This window comes from Photinus pyralis, unplaced genomic scaffold (assembly GCF_008802855.1).
Source record: "Photinus pyralis isolate 1611_PpyrPB1 unplaced genomic scaffold, Ppyr1.3 Ppyr1.4_LG6, whole genome shotgun sequence".
Taxonomy (NCBI): domain Eukaryota; kingdom Metazoa; phylum Arthropoda; class Insecta; order Coleoptera; family Lampyridae; genus Photinus; species Photinus pyralis.
Window position 1 is genome coordinate 41,745,540 of NW_022170663.1, and position 23,499 is coordinate 41,769,038.

The following is a 23,499-nucleotide window of genomic DNA, read 5'->3' on the forward strand; positions in this document are numbered from 1 at the left end:
TCGGATTGACTTACAACTATTCCATTGTTCACTAATTTTTATTTGCAATAATAATCACAAATTGATGCGATTTTCGATTCGATTGTTTGTGTATTTTCAAGAACGCCCACGGATTACTAAATAATTTCCAAAAAAACTCATTTCTCTTATGCAATGAAATTAAACTAAAATTTTTTTACAAGTTCTGTAACGTATTTCAAGTATCTTCCTAAAATTATACCCTCAAAATTTCTGAATAATTCTGAGGAAACGGGAAATCATCATCCAATTTTTAATTAATTTAAAATCGTTCCCTCTATCAATTTTGTATCGTTCGTTTGTGTGTCTCGATCTGAACTGTGTAAAATTAAACTCGAAAATTTTCACGAAAAAACCAACACAAACAAGTCGCTCCGCAGTTAAATCACAAGGGCATGATTTTGCACCAGAAAACAAGGTCACTTCCGTATGTTTATTACCAAAGTTATCGGCCTTTGATCATCTAGAAAAGACGCGATTATAGTAATCATCTGTGTATTCCTTTCGCGTGTGAATATTGTGTAAACTTGGAAAAATATGAATTTCCAAACAAGAACTAGGGAAAACGTTATACAGAGTGGCCCAACGAGAAGTATACAGAGGGCTTTTAGGGTATTAAATTTAGAAATTTCGAAAAATCCTCGAACACGTCAATTTTGTATTCGAGGGGGACAACTTTTGGAATGCAAATCATGAACCCAAGTCTTCACCCCTCCACGTAGGGAGCTTAACCCCTAAAATTTTAAATGGAATCCTATGGCAAATGGCACATTATTTGAAATCCAATTTAATCGTGATTACTAATCTGCTTTGCTTTTTAAATTCTATTGATTCGTTTCGGAGATATTCGCATTTGAAATGGTTTTTTCTAAAAAAACCAAAACAAATGCGATCTAAGTCACCTTTATTAAAATATTATTTTATTTATTTTATTTTATTTATTGTCCCCCTTGTTCTAGGCCCTCAACAGGCTTATGCCCAATTACAGAGTGACCCGCATAATGCTTTTTAGAGGTGCCCCTGCAGAAGGTCTTAAGTTGTTATATACTACTCCGGTATTTACCTTACGAATTAGGAAAACTGCAGGAAAACCTAATTTGGAGTAGCCGGCAGAATGCTCGAAACTGATCTAAGGTAATTCCCATCTCTGCCACAGATGAAAAATTCCCCTCAAACCAGGTTCGAACACCCGACCTCCGGATTTATAGCCCAATGCTCGACCACTGAGGTATAAGCCGCTTCAATTTGTTTGTTAAACCGAAACGAATCAATAGAATTTAAAAAGCAAAGCAGATTAGTAATCACGATTAAATTGGCTTTCAAATAATGTGCCATTTGCCATAGGATTCCATTTAAAATTTTAGAGGTTGAGCTTCCTACGTAGAGGGGTGAAGACTTTGGTTCGTGATTTGTATTCCAAAAGTTGTCCCCCTCGAATACAAAATTGACGTGTTCGAGGATTTTTCGAAATTTCTAAATTTAATACCCTAAAAGCCCTCTGTATACTTCTCGTTGGCCCACTCTGTATGTAAGTACAGAGACTCTTGCTTTTTCTTCTGTGTACAATTTAAAATGCATAATTTGTCATTTTTTAATACCTTAGGTTTGCACTATAGCATCCCTCCCCTGTACCCTTCCCTTACCTTTTCGCTGGGATTATTTAACTTACATCATGTGGAATCAACTTAACTATTTAATACTTACACATATCTAACAATTAAATTAATCTAATTGCAATATCCTTTTTTTCTCGTTTCTCGTTTGAACAATCTTGTACCACAAGGCTACTCCTTAGTTACTTCACCGGGGGAATCCCCTTCACCAAGGTTTTTTCTCCGGGGAAATTTTAGGGCACGACCTTGCACCACAAAACAAGGTCACTCCTTAGGTACGTCACCGGGGTACCCCTACCAAAGCCGCGATCGATGATGGCGGAAGGTGAGCATAAGACCAAAACTATCATACTTTTTTCTGAATGTTGAATTCTGGAATTATCATTAACCAACCAACTTGAATAAAACCCCGGCATGTCTTCTGGTGCAGTAGAAACGCCACCAATACGCAAATAACTCAACTTCGGGAGTAAAAACAAAAATTGCTGAAACGAATGTATAGATATATGGAAAAGCTGCCTCAACTTTACAAAAGGCGTACAGCAATGAAAATAAACTCGAACTGTTCAAATAAATCCAGGGGATGTTGTACAATCTACCTCGTGATCGATGAAGCCTAAAAGAGCGAGGCAAGTGTTGAAAGTATTAAAGTTTGTTTGGAACTACACGAAAACAGAGGGTGTAACTTAACTTCTTACACTTTCCATTGTCTGCCGTATTGTTAATTAACTTTTGAATTGCCCTCTTGATTTGATTATAAACTTTGGTGCCCTGCGAGCTTTCGGAAAGGCAACGGTGGGTCACCGAGGAATGAAGTGTCTATCCAAACTTGCTCGTTTGTGTTCTAGGCACTTAAAACATTTTAACTCGCTGCAATTTTAATTGTCATTAGTATCATCTGGCGTGTTTGTTGTGGAACACCAAACATAGGAGGAGGAGGAGGAGGAGGAAGCTGAAGGGGCTATAATTAAAAGTTTGGTATTTGTAACGATACGACCTTTTTATTTGAAAAGATCACGGATAAAATTAAGCTGTTAAATGTAGACGCCTCGGGCACCGGCAGTAAAAGAAGAACCTTTCACGGTGCGTTACACAATTTAACTTGCACGAAACGGCGGCGGGTTAAGAAAAAAAGCATTACACTAACAACATCGACGATAAACTTCGGGGCAATAAAAATTGCGAGAAAATGGAAAAAACGGAAGTTCGAAATTGGGGCAAAGAAAAGTTGAACCGTTCGAAGTATGGATTGAATTTTCCGCCGCCGTTTTGTGGTGGTGGGTTTAAACGCGCCCGCCAACCTTCTGCTCTATTCCATCAGGATAAATAGGCTGAGGATGACGGAAAATGACAAACATTTCCCGCTTGCTCTCGGTATGAATGCGCTCGCAATTATTAATGGCGAATGATACGTTTACAAATATATCGGGAAAGCTGCGTTCTTCTCCCCTATCGCTAGTTAATTAATAATTTTTGGAAAGCATGTCATCAAAGCTCCCAATTAGCTAAGTGTGTAATTTCAGAAGACCGAAGAAGCCTAGGAAAACAAAAATTAAAAGGAGCGTAGTAAAGTAAGAAGGCCGACAAAGATTATAAAGATACCGAAACAGCCTACGAAAATGATGAATAAAACGAAAAATCCGAGGGAGAGTAAGAACGCAAAAAGGTCCAGGAACGAAGAAATCGAAAAATCAAAAAATAAAGAAATGGAAGGAGCTTATGAAAAGCGAGAACGTCAAGAAAGATGATAAGTAAAGCAAAAAAAAAAAACGGAAGCAAAAAAGGAAATTAACGTAGCATCAAAAACGAAGGTGATGAAGAAACAGGAAAAAGACAACGCAAAGAAGTGAAATAAGGGAATTAAAGGTATGTAGGAAAGCAAGGGGGCAGAAAAATCATGAATCGAAAAGACAAAGGGAAAGAAGGAAGATAAGAAAATTAAAAGAGCGTGGGAAGGCCAGAAAGATGATGAAAAAAGCGAAAACCCCGAGAAAAGGAAAAATAAGGAAATTAAGAGAGCGCCGAAAAGCGACGTGCTCGAGGAGAGATAATGAAGAAAAAGCCGAGGAAAAGAAAGAAAATAACGACATTAAAGGAACGTAGGAAAGCGATGAGGTCGAGGAAAATAATAAAGAAACCGTAAAATCGAAGAAAAAATAAAAATTAAAATTAAATGAGTACAAGAAACCCAGACCGAAAAAGATGAACGAACCAAAAAAACCGGGGAAAAAGAAGATGACTAAGTAAATTAAAGAAACGTGGGACGCTGCAGGAAAGCGACAGGCTGATGAAAGCGTGAAAGTACGAAAGCGAAAACGCCAAGAAACATGATAAAAAAAGGCTAAAAATCTGTGGTAAAGAAGGAAAATAGGAAACTAAAAGAGTAGGAAAGCGATGAAAAAATCAAAAAATCCGAAGAAAAAGAAAAAATAAAGTAAATAAAGGAGTATGGGACATCAAGGAGGTGGAGGAAAATAATAAAGAAACCGTAAAAATCAAAGAAAAATGAGAATAAAAATTAAATGAGCACAAGAAAGGGAGTAGGCCGAGGAAGAGAAGTGTAGGAGAGGCCGAGGGGGATAACGAAAAAACTGAGCAGACCGATGAAAAGAAAAGAAATTAGGAAAAGTAACCGAGTATGGGAAACCGAGGAGATCGCCGAGGAGGATGGTGAATAAACCGAAAAAGTCGAGGAGAAAAGGAAAACACGACATAGACACGTAAGAAAATGAGGATGACGAGGAAAAGGATACACAAACCGAAAAACCCAAGAAAAAGAAGAAAAATGAGAAAATTAACAGTGTGGGAAAGCGAGGAGGCTAGAACAGAAGATGAAGAAATTCAAAAAACCGAACACCGAAGAAAATAAAGAAATTTTAAAAAAACGTAGGGAAGCGGAGAAACAATGGAAAATCATGAAGAAACAGGAAAAGGACAAGAAAATAAGGGCAAGCGAGGAGGCCGAGGAAGATGATAAACGGAAAATATTAAAGGAAAAGAAAAAATTTTAAAAAAACTAAAGGAACGTACGAAACCGAGAAAGATGATAAAAAAAGCGAAAAACACGAGGCAAGAAAGGACATTAAAGAAGCGTGGGAAAGCGAGAGGCCAAGAAAGATGATAAACCAGAAGAAATCGGAGAAAAGGACAAGAGAATTAAAGGTGGGTAGGAAAGCCGAGGGAGATCATTAAGAAATCTAACAGACCGACAGAAAAAAAGAAAATAAGGACCCCGAAGAAATGGAAGAAACCGAGGAAAATGATGAATGCGTAAATATCTAGATAGAAGATAGAAAAAGAAAATTAAATGGCGCAAGAAAGCAAGGATGCCGAAGAAGATAATGAAGAAACCGAAAAAACTGTGGAAAATAAGAAAATGAAAAGAGAGTAGGAAAACGAGGTGGCCAAGAGGAATGATGATCTAACTTGGAAAAGTCGAGAAAAATAAGGAAAGAGCGTGGGAAAGCTAGGAGGCTGAGCAAGATGATAAAGAAATCGAAAAAGCCGAGAAAAATAAAAGATGATAAGAAAGTAGAAAAAGATGAGGATGATGTAACTATGAAAAGCTGAGAAAATAAGGAAAAAGAGAGTGGTAAATGATGATCAAGGAATAAAAAAAATAATAAAGGAGCGGAAAGCGATGTGCTCGCGAAAAATATTGAAGATGAAAAATCCGAGATAAGGAAAGAAGGATATTAAAGGATCGTAGGAAAACCTAGGAAGGAGCCGAGAAGATGATGAAACCGAAAAAGCCGAAGAAGGAAAATAAAGGAGCATGTTAAAGCAAAAAATCCGAACCATATGATAAAGAAACCGAAAAAGTCAGGGAAAAAAGGAAATTAATGGACCATAGGAAAACGAGGAAGCGGAGAAAGGTGATGAAAAAACCGAAAAAGCCAAAGAAGAAAAATAGAGACGCATGTGAAAGCAAGGGGTCCTCAGAACATGATGCAGAAACGAGAAGCCAAGAAAAAGAAAGAAATTAAAACAAGGAGGTCGAGACATTTGAAAAGGCCTCCGAAGAAAATGAAAAAACTGAGTATGGAATATTTGCTTCACCATTTGTTTTGGTGGCGCAGCGTGTTTCCTCTGGGCCTTCTTAAAATAGACCCAAGGTGCAGTCATAACAGGGGTAGTGAAAAAAGAAGTAGGTGTTGCCTTTTAATTGAAAGATTTATTTTGATAAGGTATATTCAAAACGACCCCCAAAAGTAACGACATGCAAAAATGAGGCAACAGATAAACAAAATTGTGAGAATACTTTTAAGAAGTGGCGATGCATATCCGTCTCCCAATATATGCTCAAAGTTAGATCGATATCTATTAAAAACGTGCTCGCTCCAGCTTGTCTGGAGATTTAGGTTATCACGCTACAAGGATCTAACGCCAAACAAAAACACGCCTCGTCTCATTTTAATTAAACACTTACAATTAATTAATTCGGAAACATAAACTTTCGTAAAAACCAAACAACGCTTCATTAAATAATCCCCAAAATTTGAACAGACTGCGAGAGCTTAAAATTTAAAAATTAATTAGCAAATACAAAACAGATTCAACATTAAAGTTAATTTGCAGTACAAATTTACCGAAGCGTAAACATTTCAGATGAGTAATGCCGGATTTACAGAAGTTTGATGTTTTTGTTCAATCTCGAACAACAGTTCCGTTTTTATAAATTTGTAATGAGGACGCGTAACCAAATTTGCACAAATAATTACAATAACAATAATACGAACGCGTAAGATAACGAGCGGTAAAAAGTTTGAAATTACGAAGACCGGGAGGAAAAACGGCTTGGTATAAATTCCCCCGTCCATTACAGAGAGCCGAGGGAGTTTTTCTAGGTCTCAAAAACGGAAATTCTCGGTGTAGAAGTACGCCACTGACCTACATTACATAATTGGTGGCGTCATTGGTCATCGTCCCGGAAACTATTCTCGGAATAGAATGAGGGATAACAATACAATCGAAATTGAAGCGCTATATTTAACTTTGCCATTTAAATAAAGTTTTAATCTAAAAATTTACGCAGCGCAAACTTTGAGCGGAGCTTTTCCAATGTGGGGCAGGTCGTCGGGGAATTACAGAAAATATGTGCAACAGTCTTGCCGCACATAAAATATGAATGGCAAAAACTTTTCTGGTATCGGGCTTTGTTACGGTTTTAAAAGGACTAACTTTGGAAAATATCGACTCGATCGAAGATAAGAAGTTCCTAACCACAAGTGTAGGAACTTGGTAAGAAAGTTCTTTTTAGCTTTAAAATGTTTTCTTTATTAACCAGGCATACAGTCAAGTAAAACGGTAGGCTTGTTAGAGTTAGTACATTAGAATATGAAACCTAAGCTTAAAGTGTGAAATCTGGAACCTAGAAGCATGACGTTGGACTGCAAGATTTGAAGTGATGTTATTTAATTGGCTAGCGCGACAGGTGCCATTTCACACAGCATTAATTTTTGGCGCCTAACGGGGGGCACATACCATTCATTTTTGGCGACCGACGTGGAGCACAGCATTAATATTTGGCGCCAAACGTGGAGCAGCCAACATGGATTTTTGGCGCCCAAAGTGAGACACGCAGCATTAATTTTTCTCTAATTTTCTCGGCTTTCTAGAGAAATTCTAGAAACCAGTTCCCTTTATTGAGACCTTTAATTAGAATACTATGAAAGATACCCCCCCCCCCCCCATATAACCCACTGACCTCGAAAAGTCGCGCCAAAAAGTTATAGGTAGTCTGTACAAACCCATTCATTTCGATTAAAATACCATGAAGGGTAGAACTTGCCCCCCCCCCCCATTATAAAAATTTTTACTCGACATCACTAAATGCATGTGTGTGCAAAACCTGAGACCAATATTGGTTGTCACATGTGACAATATCTCAGGAAATAATTCACCCCAAAACCATGGTGCAACTCGAGAAACGTGTTTTGAATTTGTAACGTTTTTTTATAGTTTGATATTATATTTATGAATTTAACAAAAGGTTACAACCTTAACATATTGCAAATAAAATTGTTTAAAAACATTAAAAAAAAAAAACAAAAAAAAAATTTACCGTATACTTAAGATTATAAAAAATTTCATAAAATGCTGTCTGTGGCAGTAGTGCCTAAAATAAAAGCCGCATTTCCCTGCTGAACAGCTAAACTGAATCTTTGTTTTGAAAATTCAAAACAACGATTTTCTTGTTTTTTCAAAAATTTTTTTACTAATTTCTGAAGTAATTTTCTTGCAGATAGACCCCAAGCACCAAGTGTTTCTATACCGAAAGGGTAGAAAATAAAACGGTCTAGTAGATTACCATATTTTAGCATCTTTTTTTTCTGCGGATTCTGCGGCGGATCCAGCAGCTGACGTTTTTTTTTAAATTTCTATATTCCTTTTAAGTGATACCCTTTACGCCATCTATGTTGGTCTAATGCAAGTACGTTGCGGTTAGATCAATTTTATCGATGTTATTTCGTAGTTCTTTATTCTACCGCTTGAGGTCACGTGACTGTACCTTTCTGTATTTTTCCCTCTCTCTTGATCTTAAGAAAGTGGGCGTTGCTTGTACTTTGTTCCTTTAGAGAAGATTTTACTTTCGTGGTGTTCAGTTGTAATATGCCTTTACTTTACTTGAATTATGTCCACTTTAAAAAGGATTTGTATCGGCCACTATTATATTTTATTCGGAGTTTTTTTCTCTTTCTGGTGTAGTCGTTGGCTTACTCCATCGAATAAGCTTTAGCGGATTTAGATTTACAAGCGCATTACGCTACTGCATATGATTCAGCATTATTTTAAGACATATTCCTTTTAGGGCTTTGTGTTTTTCATCCTTACTTCTTTTTCTTTGGTTCTTCTTTGCTTTTCTAACCTGAATATTTCGACCTACATAGACGCCTTAGATAAATACGCAGAATGTGGATGTTTGAATGTTTTCCTGTTGAAATTCTAATTTTCGTTCATTTTGCAATATGGGACTTTGGGCTTTCTAATAAAAAAACAAATTGAAAATTTTGCAAAAAAAATGGTCCTAAATTCACACGCATGGCGAGTCCCAAAAAATCTATTTGGATTAGCTTTTTTAATAGAATTTAAAAAAAGCGGTTCAGGTGCGTGGTGAGATTGATGATAAACGGAGACTCGTGCTTCGGAATGGTAGCTATAATCAAAAGCACCCCCACTCTAAAGATCACGGGTACAAATGGTAATTTTATAGGTCTTTAATTAGTCCTAAATTATGGACACATAAATTATAATTTCGGGACCAGTAGGGGTGATATAACATAATCTTGTGAAATTTGAATCATTCCGGCTTTTATGCATATCATTGAAGGAGAAAAACGCAAGCTATGCCACTGGAAATGTTTGCGCGGGAAGTGCAGCAATTCAAATTTAGCAAAGACGACGGCTCGTGATTTGGTGCGCATGCTTTGTTTGCATTTCCTCAAGCGAGAAAGAGAGCGTGGCGAAGTTTTAGCTCAGGCGACAGAACGTATATAGTTTTTGGTGGTACGTGTTTGATTCGCAAATATAGGTAATTGTATCCTTTATTTCTTCCTTTGTAATCACTGTAATAACCAAAAAAATTACGGTTAGGGTTAGTTAGGGCACATTGTAGTTTTCGTTGCGTAGATAATTAAAGTGGAACTTTCCATAGGTGTGGGCGGCTTTCATTTGAGATGAAGGTGTTTAGATAATTTAAAGTTCTGGCAGATTTTATGTACGTAGTTACAGTGCTATTTAACTTTTCACATGTATTTTACATTTTAACAATTGGCAGGAAGGTAAATTAAAAATTCAACTACCATTATTACATTCATTTATGATGTTTGTTATCGGCTTGTGCGATGAGTCTGGGTTTTAGGGGAATTTTTCGTCTCGTATAACTCGAGAACGAAAAGAGACAGCGATGCCAAACCTTCGCCAATCGATTTGTAAGAGTTCAGGGATCAGTGCTATTGAATATGAGCCGGATTGAAAGTCGTGTTTCCAAATCGTATGCGATTCTTCGTATCTTGTTTTTTTTTATTTATGTGGGGGTGTAATATACTTATTGAATTTGTTTTCATAGATATTTTGCTGCTATCCTATTTTGCATAAGTACCAAATAATCTTGCGTTGACTCCCCAATTTTTTGTGTTTTTACATGAAAATTGTTATGGAATGAATCTCGAAACCCCTAAGTCTATATTACAATGAAACAGGTTATGTCCTGGCCAAAATGGCAGGCGCCTGATCTCTACCCATATTCTTCGTACCGTGAGCCCTTGGTGTGAATGTCGGACTCCCGTGACATACCCGTCTTAGTAATTACATTCATTTCCGGGAGCGATGGTGGTACAATATCTTAAGTATTGGTTTAAAGTCAGAATTATGAGGTTGAAAACTATGACAATGTAAAATTGCTAAATGCCACTTGGAGAAGAAGTGAGTCTTGGAAGGTTTTCAACAGCTCTTTTTCCGTACTTGTAATCAATAAAGTCCCTAGAGCTATTCTAGTGTGATTAAGAGAGGGCAACCCTGATTTGAATTTCGATTTGATTATTTTTTGTTATTAACATTTTAATTAAATTTCACTCTCCCAATTTTTTCCAGAGAGACAGTGTGACCTAGCACTATGATCCTTAGCCGCCTATTAGATAGTACATACTCCAAAGATAAACTCCAGGTACTCAAATCTCTACGACTTTTTCAGTTTGTAGTCTACTCTAACCACTAAACCACATCATCCGTGCAAGTAAAACGTCAAGTATATACTAAAGGCATTACTATGTCATTGCCAAAGAAGTTTAGACGACCATATAGATTTCTAAAACATTACCATACACTTCGGCAATTGAAAAGCATCGGACAGGTCTCCCTTACCTGAAAAAAAGAAAGATTTGTTAGCTTAATAGCTACAACGTATAGAATTTCAATTTGCTTCAACATTCATCTCAATTCCAACAAAAAGTCGCTTTTAATCGAAATTTTCGTAACAAAAACTCAAGATCGAATCTCCCTTACAATGGCAACACGAACAAACAGCCGAAATCAATTGATTAAAGTAGTAAATTAGCAGCGTTACGCCGAAACCGCCAATCCCAACTTGTATTAGATGGGTAAATGGTCACACGCAACTGTATAGGGGATTGTAAATAGTCCGTAGTTGTTGTGCTGCGGATAAATGGGATACTGGAGACGTTAAAGTGCGTAATTTCCCCTGACATTTCGCCCAAAGGGTCCCAACATTGTGTCATTTTCCAACGTATTATTAAAACGTTAATACATTACAGGCGGTAACTTACACCCGAAAGGTAATGTAAACACGCTCAATCGCTGTATCACAACAAGTAGGTAATCTAATTTCGGAGTTATCGGCGGGTGTTGTTTAACTTAGTTCACCGGCCTGATGTCTTACGTGCAGAAAACTAACTTTATTCCCTTTGGAGCGATTTCCCTTTCATTCCTTGAATTTTTATTTACAGTAAGTCAATAAAGACATTTCAAAACGCCTAGAAAAAATTAAACGACTAAAATTTTAAGTCAAACATTGGGGTTGGGGTTGGGAACAAATCAAAAATACAAGACAAAATCGGAAAATTAGATTTGGGACTATCAGGTAATCCAGAAAATTCCAAAAAAGAAAAGGAAAACACGAAATTGTTTCTAGATAGGGAAATTCAAGAAAAACGTATTTTTAGCGCATTTCCACAAAAATAAAAAAAAAATGCGCTATTGTGGCCACTTTGTCCGTCCGTCCGTCCGTCCGTCCGTCCGCTAACTTTGCGACGCTACTAGTTTTTTATCTTAAGAGCTATTGTTCTACTTTTTTCGCTATTTGGTTCGTTATGGTGTCGAGTCTTGTACCAAGGAAGGAATTTTTTCTGTACCGCTTACAAAAAAAGTTATTGTAAAAAAAACAAAAAACCGTTTTTTACATGTTCCATAATTTTACACTTTTGCCGTTTATTAACGATCCTAGAGATCGTTTATAATTTTGCATTGCTATCTGTCGCCTGCCGGTTGGTCTCTCCGTCTGTTCCTTTGTCTGTCTGTCCATCTATCTGTCCGTGTGAACGATAACTTTGTTTAGAAATGTTCGATCGCTTTTACATCTCCGTTAGTTATGAACTGAATTGCATGAAATTCAATATGGGCATAGATTTAGCCATATAATACGCAATGCCAAAAGTTGGATCGAATCGATTCAAAATTCACAGTGCCCTTTTCGCATCTCGACCATTTATAAACCGAATTGCAAACTTTTTTACTTATAAAAGTATTTGAATGAAATTTGATACATAGGCACTTGGAATAAAGGAAAATCAAACGCCAATTTCAAAATTTGGTTTTGCGCATGCGCAGTGCCAACTTTTTTATTTATGGAAGAATTTAAACGAAATTTGATACATAGGCACTTGGAATAAAGGAAAATCAAACGCCAATTTCAAAATTTGGTTTTGCGCATGCGCAGTGCCAACTTTTTTATTTATGGAAGAATTTCAACGAAATTTGATACATAAGCACTTCGAATAAAGGAAAATCAAACGCCAATTTCAAAATTTGGTTTTGCGCATGCGCAGTGCCAACTTTTTTATTTATGGAAGAATTTAAACGAAATTTGATACATAGGCACTTGGGATAAAGGAAAATCAAACGCCAATTTCAAAATTTGGTTTTGCGCATGCGCAGTGCCAACTTTTTTATTTATGGAAGAATTTAAACGAAATTTGATACATAGGCGCTTGGAACAAAGGAAAATCTTAGTTTATTAGTTAGTTATAGTAAATTAGTTTTAAAATTTAGGTTTGCGCATGCGCAGTTCCAACTTTCTTATTTAGAAAAGCATTGAAATGAAATTCTTCTCATAAACTGAAATTGAAGTAGCACGTCAACAATGGATTGCCCATGTGCAACGCTATCTTTCATATTTGTGGCCGGATTTTTACGATTTTAACAGAAGTTGCATCTTACAAATGGGAAATGAATGCAAGTGGAAATGCGCTTTATGTAAATCGTTTACGATTACTTTTTAACTTGTTAAAATTAACCCAAGACATTTAGTTGGGATTTAAATAATATACTTTTTTGCGCGATCGGTCATTTCTGACTATTTACCATGGGTGTTTCCATGACAGTACGTAGAATTTACCAGTTACTATGATTACGACGCCAAAATTACTTACCGATCTAAAAACAGAACAGCAAAAATACTTACCGACGCCTTTTTAAAAATCAACAGTCTTACATTACATTTAATCTTTAATTATTGTTAGGTAAATTAAACGTACAATTTGTGCTGTTTTTCCTATAGCAAGACGCTCATAAAGTCATAAAGGAAGTGCAAAGCTAGTAAACTACATCAGACACATGCACATTTTTATGAAATTATTAATTTCAATTTTGACATTTAAACTGGTTGCCTAGTGATGTACACCATACCACTTCGATCATTTCGATTTATTCTGCTCGTTAATTTCTTAGTGCATATTTATATTGGTTGTATAATTTTAATTTCGATCGCGCAAAAAATGTTATAAGCACGTCGAACGTTAAGGGTTACCGTTCTCAGACAATAATTGGAGTCGTCGCTTCGCTCCTCCTCCAAACAATTGTCTTCGAACGGTAAAAATCCCTTACCGTTCTCCATACTTAATATACTATTATGTGAGAAATATACGCAAATTCTTGGGACCATTAAACAATAGGAATAACCTTGGAGCCTGGCAGCATACGGCTTTTCGAAGGATTTATGGCTCAGCGGTAGAGAGCATTGGGTTATAAATCCGGAGGTCGGGTGTTCGAACCTGGGTTGAGGTGAATTTTTCATCTGTGGCGGAGATGGAAATTACCTTGGACCAGTTCCGAGCATTCTACCGGCTACTCCGAATTAGGTTTTCCTGCAGTTTTCCTAATTCATAAGGTAAATGCCGGAGTAGTATAGACCAACTTAAGACCTTCTGCAGAGGCACCTCTAAATAGCATTATGCGGGTCACTCTGTAATTGGGCGCATGCCTGTTGAGGGCCCAAAACAAGAGAGGGATAATAATAATAATAAATAATAATTTACGCCCGCCCCCTGAAACACTGCACCTGCGCATGAGCGATTCTGCCTTTTTATATCGAGGAATATGTGTACAGACAGACCGATAGACATCGAGATTTTGTTTGATTCAGATTCCTGGTGCTTCAAAACGTGTATTTCCGTAAAAAAAGAGGAGTCATCTTTTTACCCCAATGCACTACCATTTTTTGAGATTCACATTTTGACATGAAGAAATCTAAACTTTTGGTAGAATTTAAATGTGAGAATTCCAAAAGCTCTTTCGTCTAGCGGGAAAATAAGCAACCTTAATTTCTTTCCAGAGGAATGTAAACTAAAAGGAAACAGAACACGTAAATGTATACGTATGTGGAAGCGGAAACGTAAACCACCCTCGCAGACGTTTTCGTGTGTTAAACATGGACTTAGCCTGATCCCAAAAGGCATAAGTAAACATATCCGCTAACACATACGTTTTTGAGAATTCGCTGATTTATAAAATACGACTCTCAATTCGACGTGAACATAGCCGTACACGTATGCGCAAATGTCACCGTATACGTAGGCGTAAGCGTAAGAGCATAAATGCAGGGTGAAAATGTTGTCTGACACACTGAATATACAGTGCGTTTATCTTACATTGGAGGATACGATTTTGCATGCAATGGTGTTTCCATATGTTCCAACTATACATACGTATTGGATAATGTGCGAGTCACAACTGAACCAGCCTTTAATTATTTTTAGATTATGTAGGATACTGGACTGCAAGTAAATTGCGGACTTGTCTTGCACTGTTGTGACCTTTGTATAAATTTATAATTTCAATTTTCATCTCTTTAGACAGCATTTTTGAAATTTATCTGCAGGGCGGTAGATTTGAAAGTGGCAGTTGTACATTGCACCTACTGCCCATTTGAACTACTAGAAGAAATTGGTTAATATTTACAAAAATTCAATATTTCAAGAAAAAAATTAGATTTGAGACTATGAGCAAATCCAGAAAAATTCGAGACATCGAAACGGAAAGTAAGAAATTATTTCTAGATATTTCAGAACCCGTTTTTTTTTAAATGGAACATAGGGAAATAACATTGCATGCAAAATCGTATGTTCCAATGTAAGATAAACGCACTGTATCTTCAAAACAATATTTTTTTAAATAGGCTTTTTATGATATCCAAAATTATAAAAAGGGTTTACTACCAATCTACGTACTTGAAATTGCTTGCCAGTTGCGTACTTCTACATGCTCAACGGTGGCATATTTTTTAATTTTAATGGTTTGCGTAAAAAACACCATGAACAGTGGCGTGCGGTTTTTAAGGGGTGCGTAATGAAAGAGATCAGCTTCCAGGTTTTTAAAATTGAAAATGCCATGATGGCAATTTTGCATAAAATTCTTAATTCTTTACTTGAAGGTAGACGTGGACCCAGACGATAGCGTAGACGTAGAGCGTAGCAGTGCCGTTCAGGAGGTTCGGTAAAATTACGCTTACCTATTGATGCACTAGATGTTGCTCCAACAATTTAAAGCACTCAAGTTAGCACAATTCGTAAACGTAATATTACTGTTTTGAAAAGTAAATGTTTATACTGCTGCTCAATAGAGGGCGATATTAAGTATACCTATGTTGTGCAAATTATTTTTTTTTTCGTGACCCTTTGCCCCTTTTTTGTGAAACTTATAATACCACAAACAGAATCAACCTACAGGCCGGTCCGTCTCACCTTGACTTTAGAATACAGGCTCTTACGGCCAACAACGATGCCATATGATTTGTAGAAAATTGGCGGACCGGGTTCGATTCCCGACCTCTGCAGATTTGTGACTTTCAAATTTCAAATTTTAATAATCTATTGTTAATTGAATTCAGAAATTCCAAAAATCTCAGATTATTAAAAAAAAAAATGAAACCACAATATGCAAGTCTACGTTCAAATTAGCAAATCTTGATGGATGAATATTTAATATTGTCGTGTAAACAACATTATGTAGACGGTCTAAACACCAAAAATAATTACGGGGCATCCTGTATATGAGAATATTTCAATTTATTTTATAGTGTAAATCTGGGGGATTATCTACAAATAAACACAAAGTTGGTTTACTGTATCTTTGTTGTTTTTACTTTTAGGATTGTTTGTAACTGCGGAATATTGGCCCGTATGAATAAAAGTAAGCAAATGTTTATACTTGCAAAATTCAAAGTAAATACTCGTAAGTGCTCCTTCGCACTGGGCGACTTAGCAGCGCTGCTAAGTAGAAGGACAGGACACAGTGCAGCGCTGCTAAACCATGCTAAACAGACCAGTATGAAGGGGCAGTTACGAGTATTTACTTGAAGTATAAGCATTTGCTTACTTTTATTCATACGGGCCAATGTCTTGTTTAAGTGCTTATGTAATTTATTCATTTTAGATAAAGTGTTAGAAGTAAGACACATCTGGTCGTCTGCGATAAGGAGTTTTATCAAGCGAAATTTAATTAACGCACGTGTCCTTCATGCTATTAAAAAATGCATGTGCGCCTTATTTTGGGGGTAAATGGGGATGCGGAAACCGTTCCTTCAAAGCTGGAGTTATCAAATGAAATTGATGATTGGTGGTGTTTTTGACAATCCTGAAGGAGTTTTTCTTACGATGGAAGTAGTGTTTCTTTAAATACTGAAAACGAGGCTGAGAGTTCTACGACAGTTAAAGAGCGTGTAAATTTGTTTACGCTAATTTAGGGGCAGTCGTATTTGTTTAATTAAAGACGCAGTTCGTCGGTTTCGAAGTAAAGTGCGCAGAAGAAGTTACGTAGTCTTAATAAAATATTGAAGTTATAGTCAAGTGAAGTAGTAAAAATTTGTGGAAAGTTTTTAAAACGGTTCAGAAAAAGTTAGTTCGAGGGTGACTAGACAAAGCAGTTGTTTGCTTCCTAAAGTTTGCGTTTCATTAAAAGTTAAAAGTTTCTACCGTCCGAGCAGCCCCCGAAAATGTCTCATCTTATGTACCAAAATCCAGGTTAATAAAAACAGTGAAGTTTCCTGAAGCTGTCAGCGAGTGTGTTTGTGTACCAGAATATTTGGATTATTAAAAAAAACTGTATTTGTTAAAATATAAACAAATATAGAAAATAGGGGTTGATAAAAAGCGCAAGAGAGGCAGACCTGCTAGAACATGGAATGGGGAGGTAGGAAAGGCCCTGATTGCACGGGGAATGAATTGGAGAGCGGCGGAACAATTGGCGGTAAATCGAGATGCATACCCACATAGCATTCGATATCTTATGTATATACACTTTAAATCCATAATGTACTGGGAATATCCTGTCCATCTTATGTATATACTATGTATATTCATTACAGACATATATACTTTATGTCCAGTATGGATATTCTATAAATATACATTTTGGATGTGCTATGGATGTTTAGGCACACACATTGTATGTATCTTTTATGTATAAATCTTATACCTTCTCACGAGGATCTTCTATGTATATACGTTTTGGATTTGATACATGCGTTTTCTGTATTACCGACGTTACAAACGTTAGCGTCTCATTTTCTGTGAATTACGGCGATGAAGATAGTAACGTGTTATTCATTTTTCTAAAATCAGAAGTGTTATTCCGCGAGTTATTAATGAGTTTGTTTATCTAATTCTAATGAAAGTAATGATTTTTATTTCGTGTGTGCATGACCTAAAGTTGCAAATATGTTTAGTGAGATGTAAAGACTGGATGGGAATTAATATAAGGACAAGACTGGCAGGTATGTTAGCAACCTATTTGTTATGAACTCGCGCTATTATAGTGTTGAACAAGAACACGATCAAGATGACTCAAGTCAAGACTACCGTGTTAAATACAACAATAATAAGTCAGTGAAAAGAATTTATTTACGTAGGTATAGATGCTAGTAAACTTCCTGAATGTATGTTCATGGTATATCCAGTAGATGTCAGTATACCAATATACACAGCATGTCCGATGCATATACAGGGTGACAATTTGAAAACTTACCACCCCCCATATCTTAGTAAATAAACGAGATATTTAAAAATATCAAAATCCGTTTCGGTAATTCGGAGGGGGAATCACAATGACATAGTTGGCGACGCACCCCCTCCAACCCCCTGCGCCCCAGCCACCCCAACTTTTAAATCTTAAATAGCGACCCCCCATGTGTGATACGTCGTTCGAAAGCTCTGAAAAAATGCTTTCCAACCATACCAAATAGTATTACATTTAGGTTAGTAATTATCGTGCAAATAAAAAAATAAACTAATATGATACATTTGAAATCTGTCGTATTTAAAACGCAACCGGCGAACATAGACGAACCAAGACAGATAATAATTCAAGAATGTCAAAATATTGCAAAACCAACATTTGAAAAGGTTCGACAAGAGTTTGAGAATAGATTAGAACTGGCCATCAAAAATGAGTTGCTGTCGAGTCGGCTTTGGAAGTTCAAGTTAAATACGATTTTCCATGTTTATTTTTTGATTTGCACAATAATTACTAACCTAAATGTAATGCTATTTGGTATGGTTGGAAAGCATTTTTTCAGAGCTTTCCAATGACGTATCACACATGGGGAGTCCCTATTTAAGATTTAAAAGTTGGGGTGGCTAGGGCGCAGGGGGTTGGAGGGGGTGCGTCGCCAACTATGTCATTGTGATTCCCCCTCCGAATTACCGAAACGGATTTTGATTTTTTTAAATATCTCGTTTATTTACTAAGATAGAGGGGGTGGTAAGTTTTCAAATTGTCACCCTGTATATGCATATACATAAGACATCCAAAACGTATATAGGTACTATGTATTATGTGAAGTCTGCCAAACTTATATCCCATGCACATACATCGGACATTTGCGACATACTTTTCCACATTCTATGGATATACAAAATTCCACGTGGAATGTGCATGTTATGCAATGTATATAAGTCTGCTATGTGGGATGAAGAGGTCGTTACACACCGTATACCTCGACACCGTAAGGTAGAAGAGGAAGGATTATGTATGTATGTAAAAAAACTGTAACTAATTTAAGATTTTTTATATATTTGTTTGTCGACCACTTGCGTGCGGGGTAATTGTCAAAACAAGCTTTGTGAGATTTTTTTGCTTCAGAAATGTTGTTTTAATTTTGTTTCATTTAGGAATAAATTTTTGTTAGCCAATCAATTAATTGTGTGTGTATTCGAATTCATTGTGCGACCCAGTTTAGAGTTTTCATGTCAGATTTTTTTTCTATTCGTGCCAAGATTTATTTCAGGTGTTCAAAAGTGGTGTAATAAATTCTTTGCAAGTCGATCGAGGTCTCTCAATTTAAGAAATGGTAACTACGTAAATGTGTAAACTTATAGACGTGAAACGTGTTGTGGCGACATTTTAGTGACCAACTTTCCGAAATACCAAATTCTTTGTTCTATTTTATAATTCCCAAACACAATGGGCCGTATGAATAAAACTCGTAAGTAAGCAAATGTTTATACTTGCAAAATTCAAAGTAAATACTCGTAAGTGCTCCTTCCCACTGGGCGACTTAGCAGCGCTGCTGAGCAGCAGGACAGGACGCAGTGCAGTGCTGCTAAACAGACCAGCATGAAGGGGCAGTTACGAGTATTTACTTTGAATTTTGCAAGTATAAGCATTTGCTTACTTTTATTCATACGGCCCAATATCTTTTAGAACCTCAATACCATCACCCACTCACCGTCATTAATCACAACGCCGTCCAAATCCCCTAATCTATCCGCGTCTGTACGTTTTTCCCTTGAACTTTCTCGGTTACCTACAATACCGGTCCTATCTGCCACAGCTGCTGGGTGTTACGGGGGTCGGTGGTTATTTCAGGATAAACTCGCAAAAGGGAATCATCAAGCTACCTGTCTGCGATACTCACGCTATGTGTTTTTGTGTATATACTTGTAGTGACATACCCCTACGGTTAGGCAACACAGCTTACATCTTTAGTATTCACCTTTTGGATAAAATGCTGATATTTGATATTGAAGCATGGCGTGTTCCAAGCTTTCTTTTATGAGTACCTGAATCATGTTTGTTTGTTATTACTGTACAGGTGATTGCCTTTATATTGTTTGATTAACTATTTATTTACGTGTTCACGATCCAAAGTAGATTCTCAGTGTGATGTTGCCCTGTATATTTGACTAACCGTTTATTTCGTGAAGGGAGTACCTCATATAGTTCCAACAACTGTAATTATACGATAAGTCAAGGTAGCAGTGTCGGTTCGGGGGACTCCTAAGATCATTACATACTTGTAAATAAATTGTTGTAGATATTCTCATCATACTTTATAGAGTGAAAGAAAAAAGTCAGCGACAATGTATACGTATACGTAAAAAATGACAATTAAACTTACCCAACGACTACCGAGTATGTAAGTACTGACCCTAAAACAGTTAGTGATTTTCAATTACTAAAATTATTTTTAAAAGTGGTGTAATAAATTCTTTGCAAGTCGATCGAGGTCTCTCAATTTAAAAATGTAACTACTAAACTTATAGACGTGAAACGTGTTGTGGCGACATTTTAGTGACCAACTTTCCGAAATTTCTTTGTTCTATTTTATAATTCCCAAACACAATACTTTTAGAACCTCAATACCATCACCCACTCACCGTCATTAATCACAACGCCGTCCAAATCCCCTAATCTATCCGCGTCTGTACGTTTTTCCCTTGAACTTTCTCGGTTACCTACAATACCGGTCCTATCTGCCACAGCTGCTGGGTGTTACGGGGGTCGGTGGTTATTTCAGGATAAACTCGCAAAAGGGAATCATCAAGCTACCTGTCTGCGATACTCACGCTATGTGTTTTTGTGTATATACTTGTAGTGACATACCCCTACGGTTAGGCAACACAGCTTACATCTTTAGTATTCACCTTTTGGATAAAATGCTGATATTTGATATTGAAGCATGGCGTGTTCCAAGCTTTCTTTTATGAGTACCTGAATCATGTTTGTTTGTTATTACTGTACAGGTGATTGCCTTTATATTGTTTGATTAACTATTTATTTACGTGTTCACGATCCAAAGTAGATTCTCAGTGTGATGTTGCCCTGTATATTTGACTAACCGTTTATTTCGTGAAGGGAGTACCTCATATAGTTCCAACAACTGTAATTATACGATAAGTCAAGGTAGCAGTGTCGGTTCGGGGGACTCCTAAGATCATTACATACTTGTAAATAAATTGTTGTAGATATTCTCATCATACTTTATAGAGTGAAAGAAAAAAGTCAGCGACAATGTATACGTATACGTAAAAAATGACAATTAAACTTACCCAACGACTACCGAGTATGTAAGTACTGACCCTAAAACAGTTAGTGATTTTCAATTACTAAAATTATTTTATAATTAACATTCCAAAATGGACCGCTGTTTTACAAAGCTCGCTGTAAGAATTGAAGTTACAAACTGGACAATTTGGTAGGTTAATTTCGGGGTTCCGATGCAGTCATTTTTCAAGGCAGTGGTCGTCTGCAATCTCAAATGCGAATGGTCCATTCTTTGAAACTTCGCCATTCATTGATCCCAGTCACTGAACTGAAATCTTCGACTTCCCGAACTTTTCAGGGATTTCTTTGTGCACACGAGACTAATAAAAATACGACAAAAGGTAATTTTCGAGACTATCTATATTTATGTTCCAATACTAAAGCAACTCGGAATCTAAAACGCGAGAAATGCAACCAGACAGACGCTCGAATCGAATTTTAGGCGAATTTCCATAAAAATATGGGTATCAGTTTTTGATTTACGCCGGCATGCAAAATGGAAAAGCGCCCTCATTCATATTTATTCGCTGGGCGAGTCGCGGAAAACTACATCGTCAAAAGACAATGGTTCACTTTACCGCAAACAGTTTAGAGATCTCTCTTCGGGTTGTCATGGCGATAAATGTACTACATCAAAATTAAGTAGATAGAAAATCGTTACAAACCATTTCTAAATTGATGCGGCGGCGGGGGCCTCGGCGCAGGTGGAGGGTCCTCGAACTGCTGCAACCACTCGTAAAGATCCTCAAGTTCGCGAAGACTCTGTTGCTTCTCTGCTTGCTCTCGAGCGGCAACCTCCTCTAAGCTTTCCATATGTTGGTGATACATAGCGAATGACGCACAAGTTCGCGCACTTTGAACATTTTTAACCGCCCGTTTTCGCTGTTATTGTGGAAGTTCGGCACAAAACAGATCTGAGAATTGTAAACGCGCGACGTCGGCACCTCCTGCAAACGATATTAGCATATCGAACCCTTATCGGTCGTTTTCAGTTTTACTACTCGCTTTTGTCGATTATTTAATGGGCCGTGAATCATTGGGCAATTTTATACCACTCGCTTATTAGAAATTGGTCGTAATTCATCATTAGCGAGAGTCGATATACAATTGCCGATTCACTCCGCTGCTATTGTGTCCTGATATTATGAATAAAAGGAAAGATAGGGCCAATGCGACGCTAGATAAATGTACAGGTCGCTTAGGGTGACCAAGTCATAGTGGATTAGATTGGTAGAGCAGCACTCTCTTGTTCTGGAAACGGAAACTCAGTTTTTGGAGACGAGTTTCACTATTCGGTCTTACGTATTTAATATAAAACACCGGGGACCAACTCTCTCTATTCCTAAATGTACAGGGTGTCCAAAAAATATTTGATCAAAATGTTTTATTTGAGAATTACACCTCCATAAGTTCCAAATTTTCGTTTAATTTTTTTCAGCCATTCGGCATATATACACGGTGTACAAGATAAGGACGTTCTATCATTGGGATCTCCGAAAGCATAAAGGATACGACGATGGTCAAATTAGAGAAAAAAACGCAATTAAAGAGTTATTATCATGTTTTAAAGGGAACGAGAAAATTCCGTTACTTACGAAGATATGCTAAAAAAACCGAAATTTCGGTTATTCTGATGTTATTTGAGCAGATCCAACAAAATAGAAAGCACTTTCTCATTTCCAGTTTTTGAAATCATCGTCAACTTTATTTTTTTATAAACACACAAAAAACCAAAAGTTGGAAACTGTTGGTTTCAACAGAATGGAGCACCTGCGCAAAATGCCCTAATCGTGCGAGAATATCTATCGGAGAAATTTTACCATTTTCCAGGAAATTTGTGTAAAAAAAAAACTTTAACCCCTCCCCCTTTTCATTTCCAGAAAAAGTCTGAGGCCTTTAGTGCAAAAATGGAACTTCTTTAACTTTTCTATCGAAAAAGAAATAGCCGCAATTTTATAGTGCTTGTCCCAGACGTAAATCCCAGCGACTCCCAGACTGCTCAACATTTCTGAATGAGCACGAAACGGCATGAAATGGCACTCATAAAGTGCATAAAGTAGTTCATTTGTGATTTGGTCCAATAAAAAATCAGCTCGAACAAATATTTGGTGTAGTTGATTGATACACAGGGTGCGGCATCTAAGACCCCTCGGTTTATGATCCTTTTGCGATAAAATATATCTAACAGCAAAGCAGTAAAATTGTACAAGATTACCGTCGCCATGTTTCTAAAATATTTTTGATTACCAATGGCGTACTGCAATCCAGAGGCGTATCAACTTTCGATTTTTTAACACCCCAAATTTTATTGAAAAATTGGAAAGTACTTGAAGAGCACTTATTTTTTTATGTAACATGTTATACCCTTAACTTTAACGATTTCGTTTTTTCAAAATTTGACTGTTCCCCTATTTACACTCGTGGTTTCAGAAATATCCAATTTCTCCGCAATTCGCGTGTAAATCGGGTTTTAGAAATTTCTTTAGAAGCCTTGTGAAAATATTTCCAGACGATGTCTTAGAAATAGTTTTCT

The 23,499-nt window shown here is 36.8% G+C and overlaps 1 protein-coding gene across 7 annotated transcripts in view; it reads right to left on the minus strand.

Annotated features, from left to right (window-relative positions):
• The window catches only part of LOC116175089 (disco-interacting protein 2), a 128,277-nt gene extending 105,674 nt beyond the window's left edge, over nt 1-22,603 (minus strand). For 3 of the 7 annotated variants that reach the window (XM_031493170.1, XM_031493169.1, XM_031493166.1), the window contains exon 1: nt 21,632-22,600. In XM_031493170.1, the coding sequence (XP_031349030.1) occupies nt 21,632-21,794 (163 nt within the window). In that variant the 5' untranslated portion in view covers nt 21,795-22,600. Of the gene's footprint in view, nt 1-21,631 lie in introns of all 7 variants that reach the window. The other 4 variants (XM_031493168.1, XM_031493167.1, XM_031493171.1 and 1 more) reach the window with 4 other exon arrangements.
• Nucleotides 22,604-23,499: the final 896 nt, after the last annotated feature.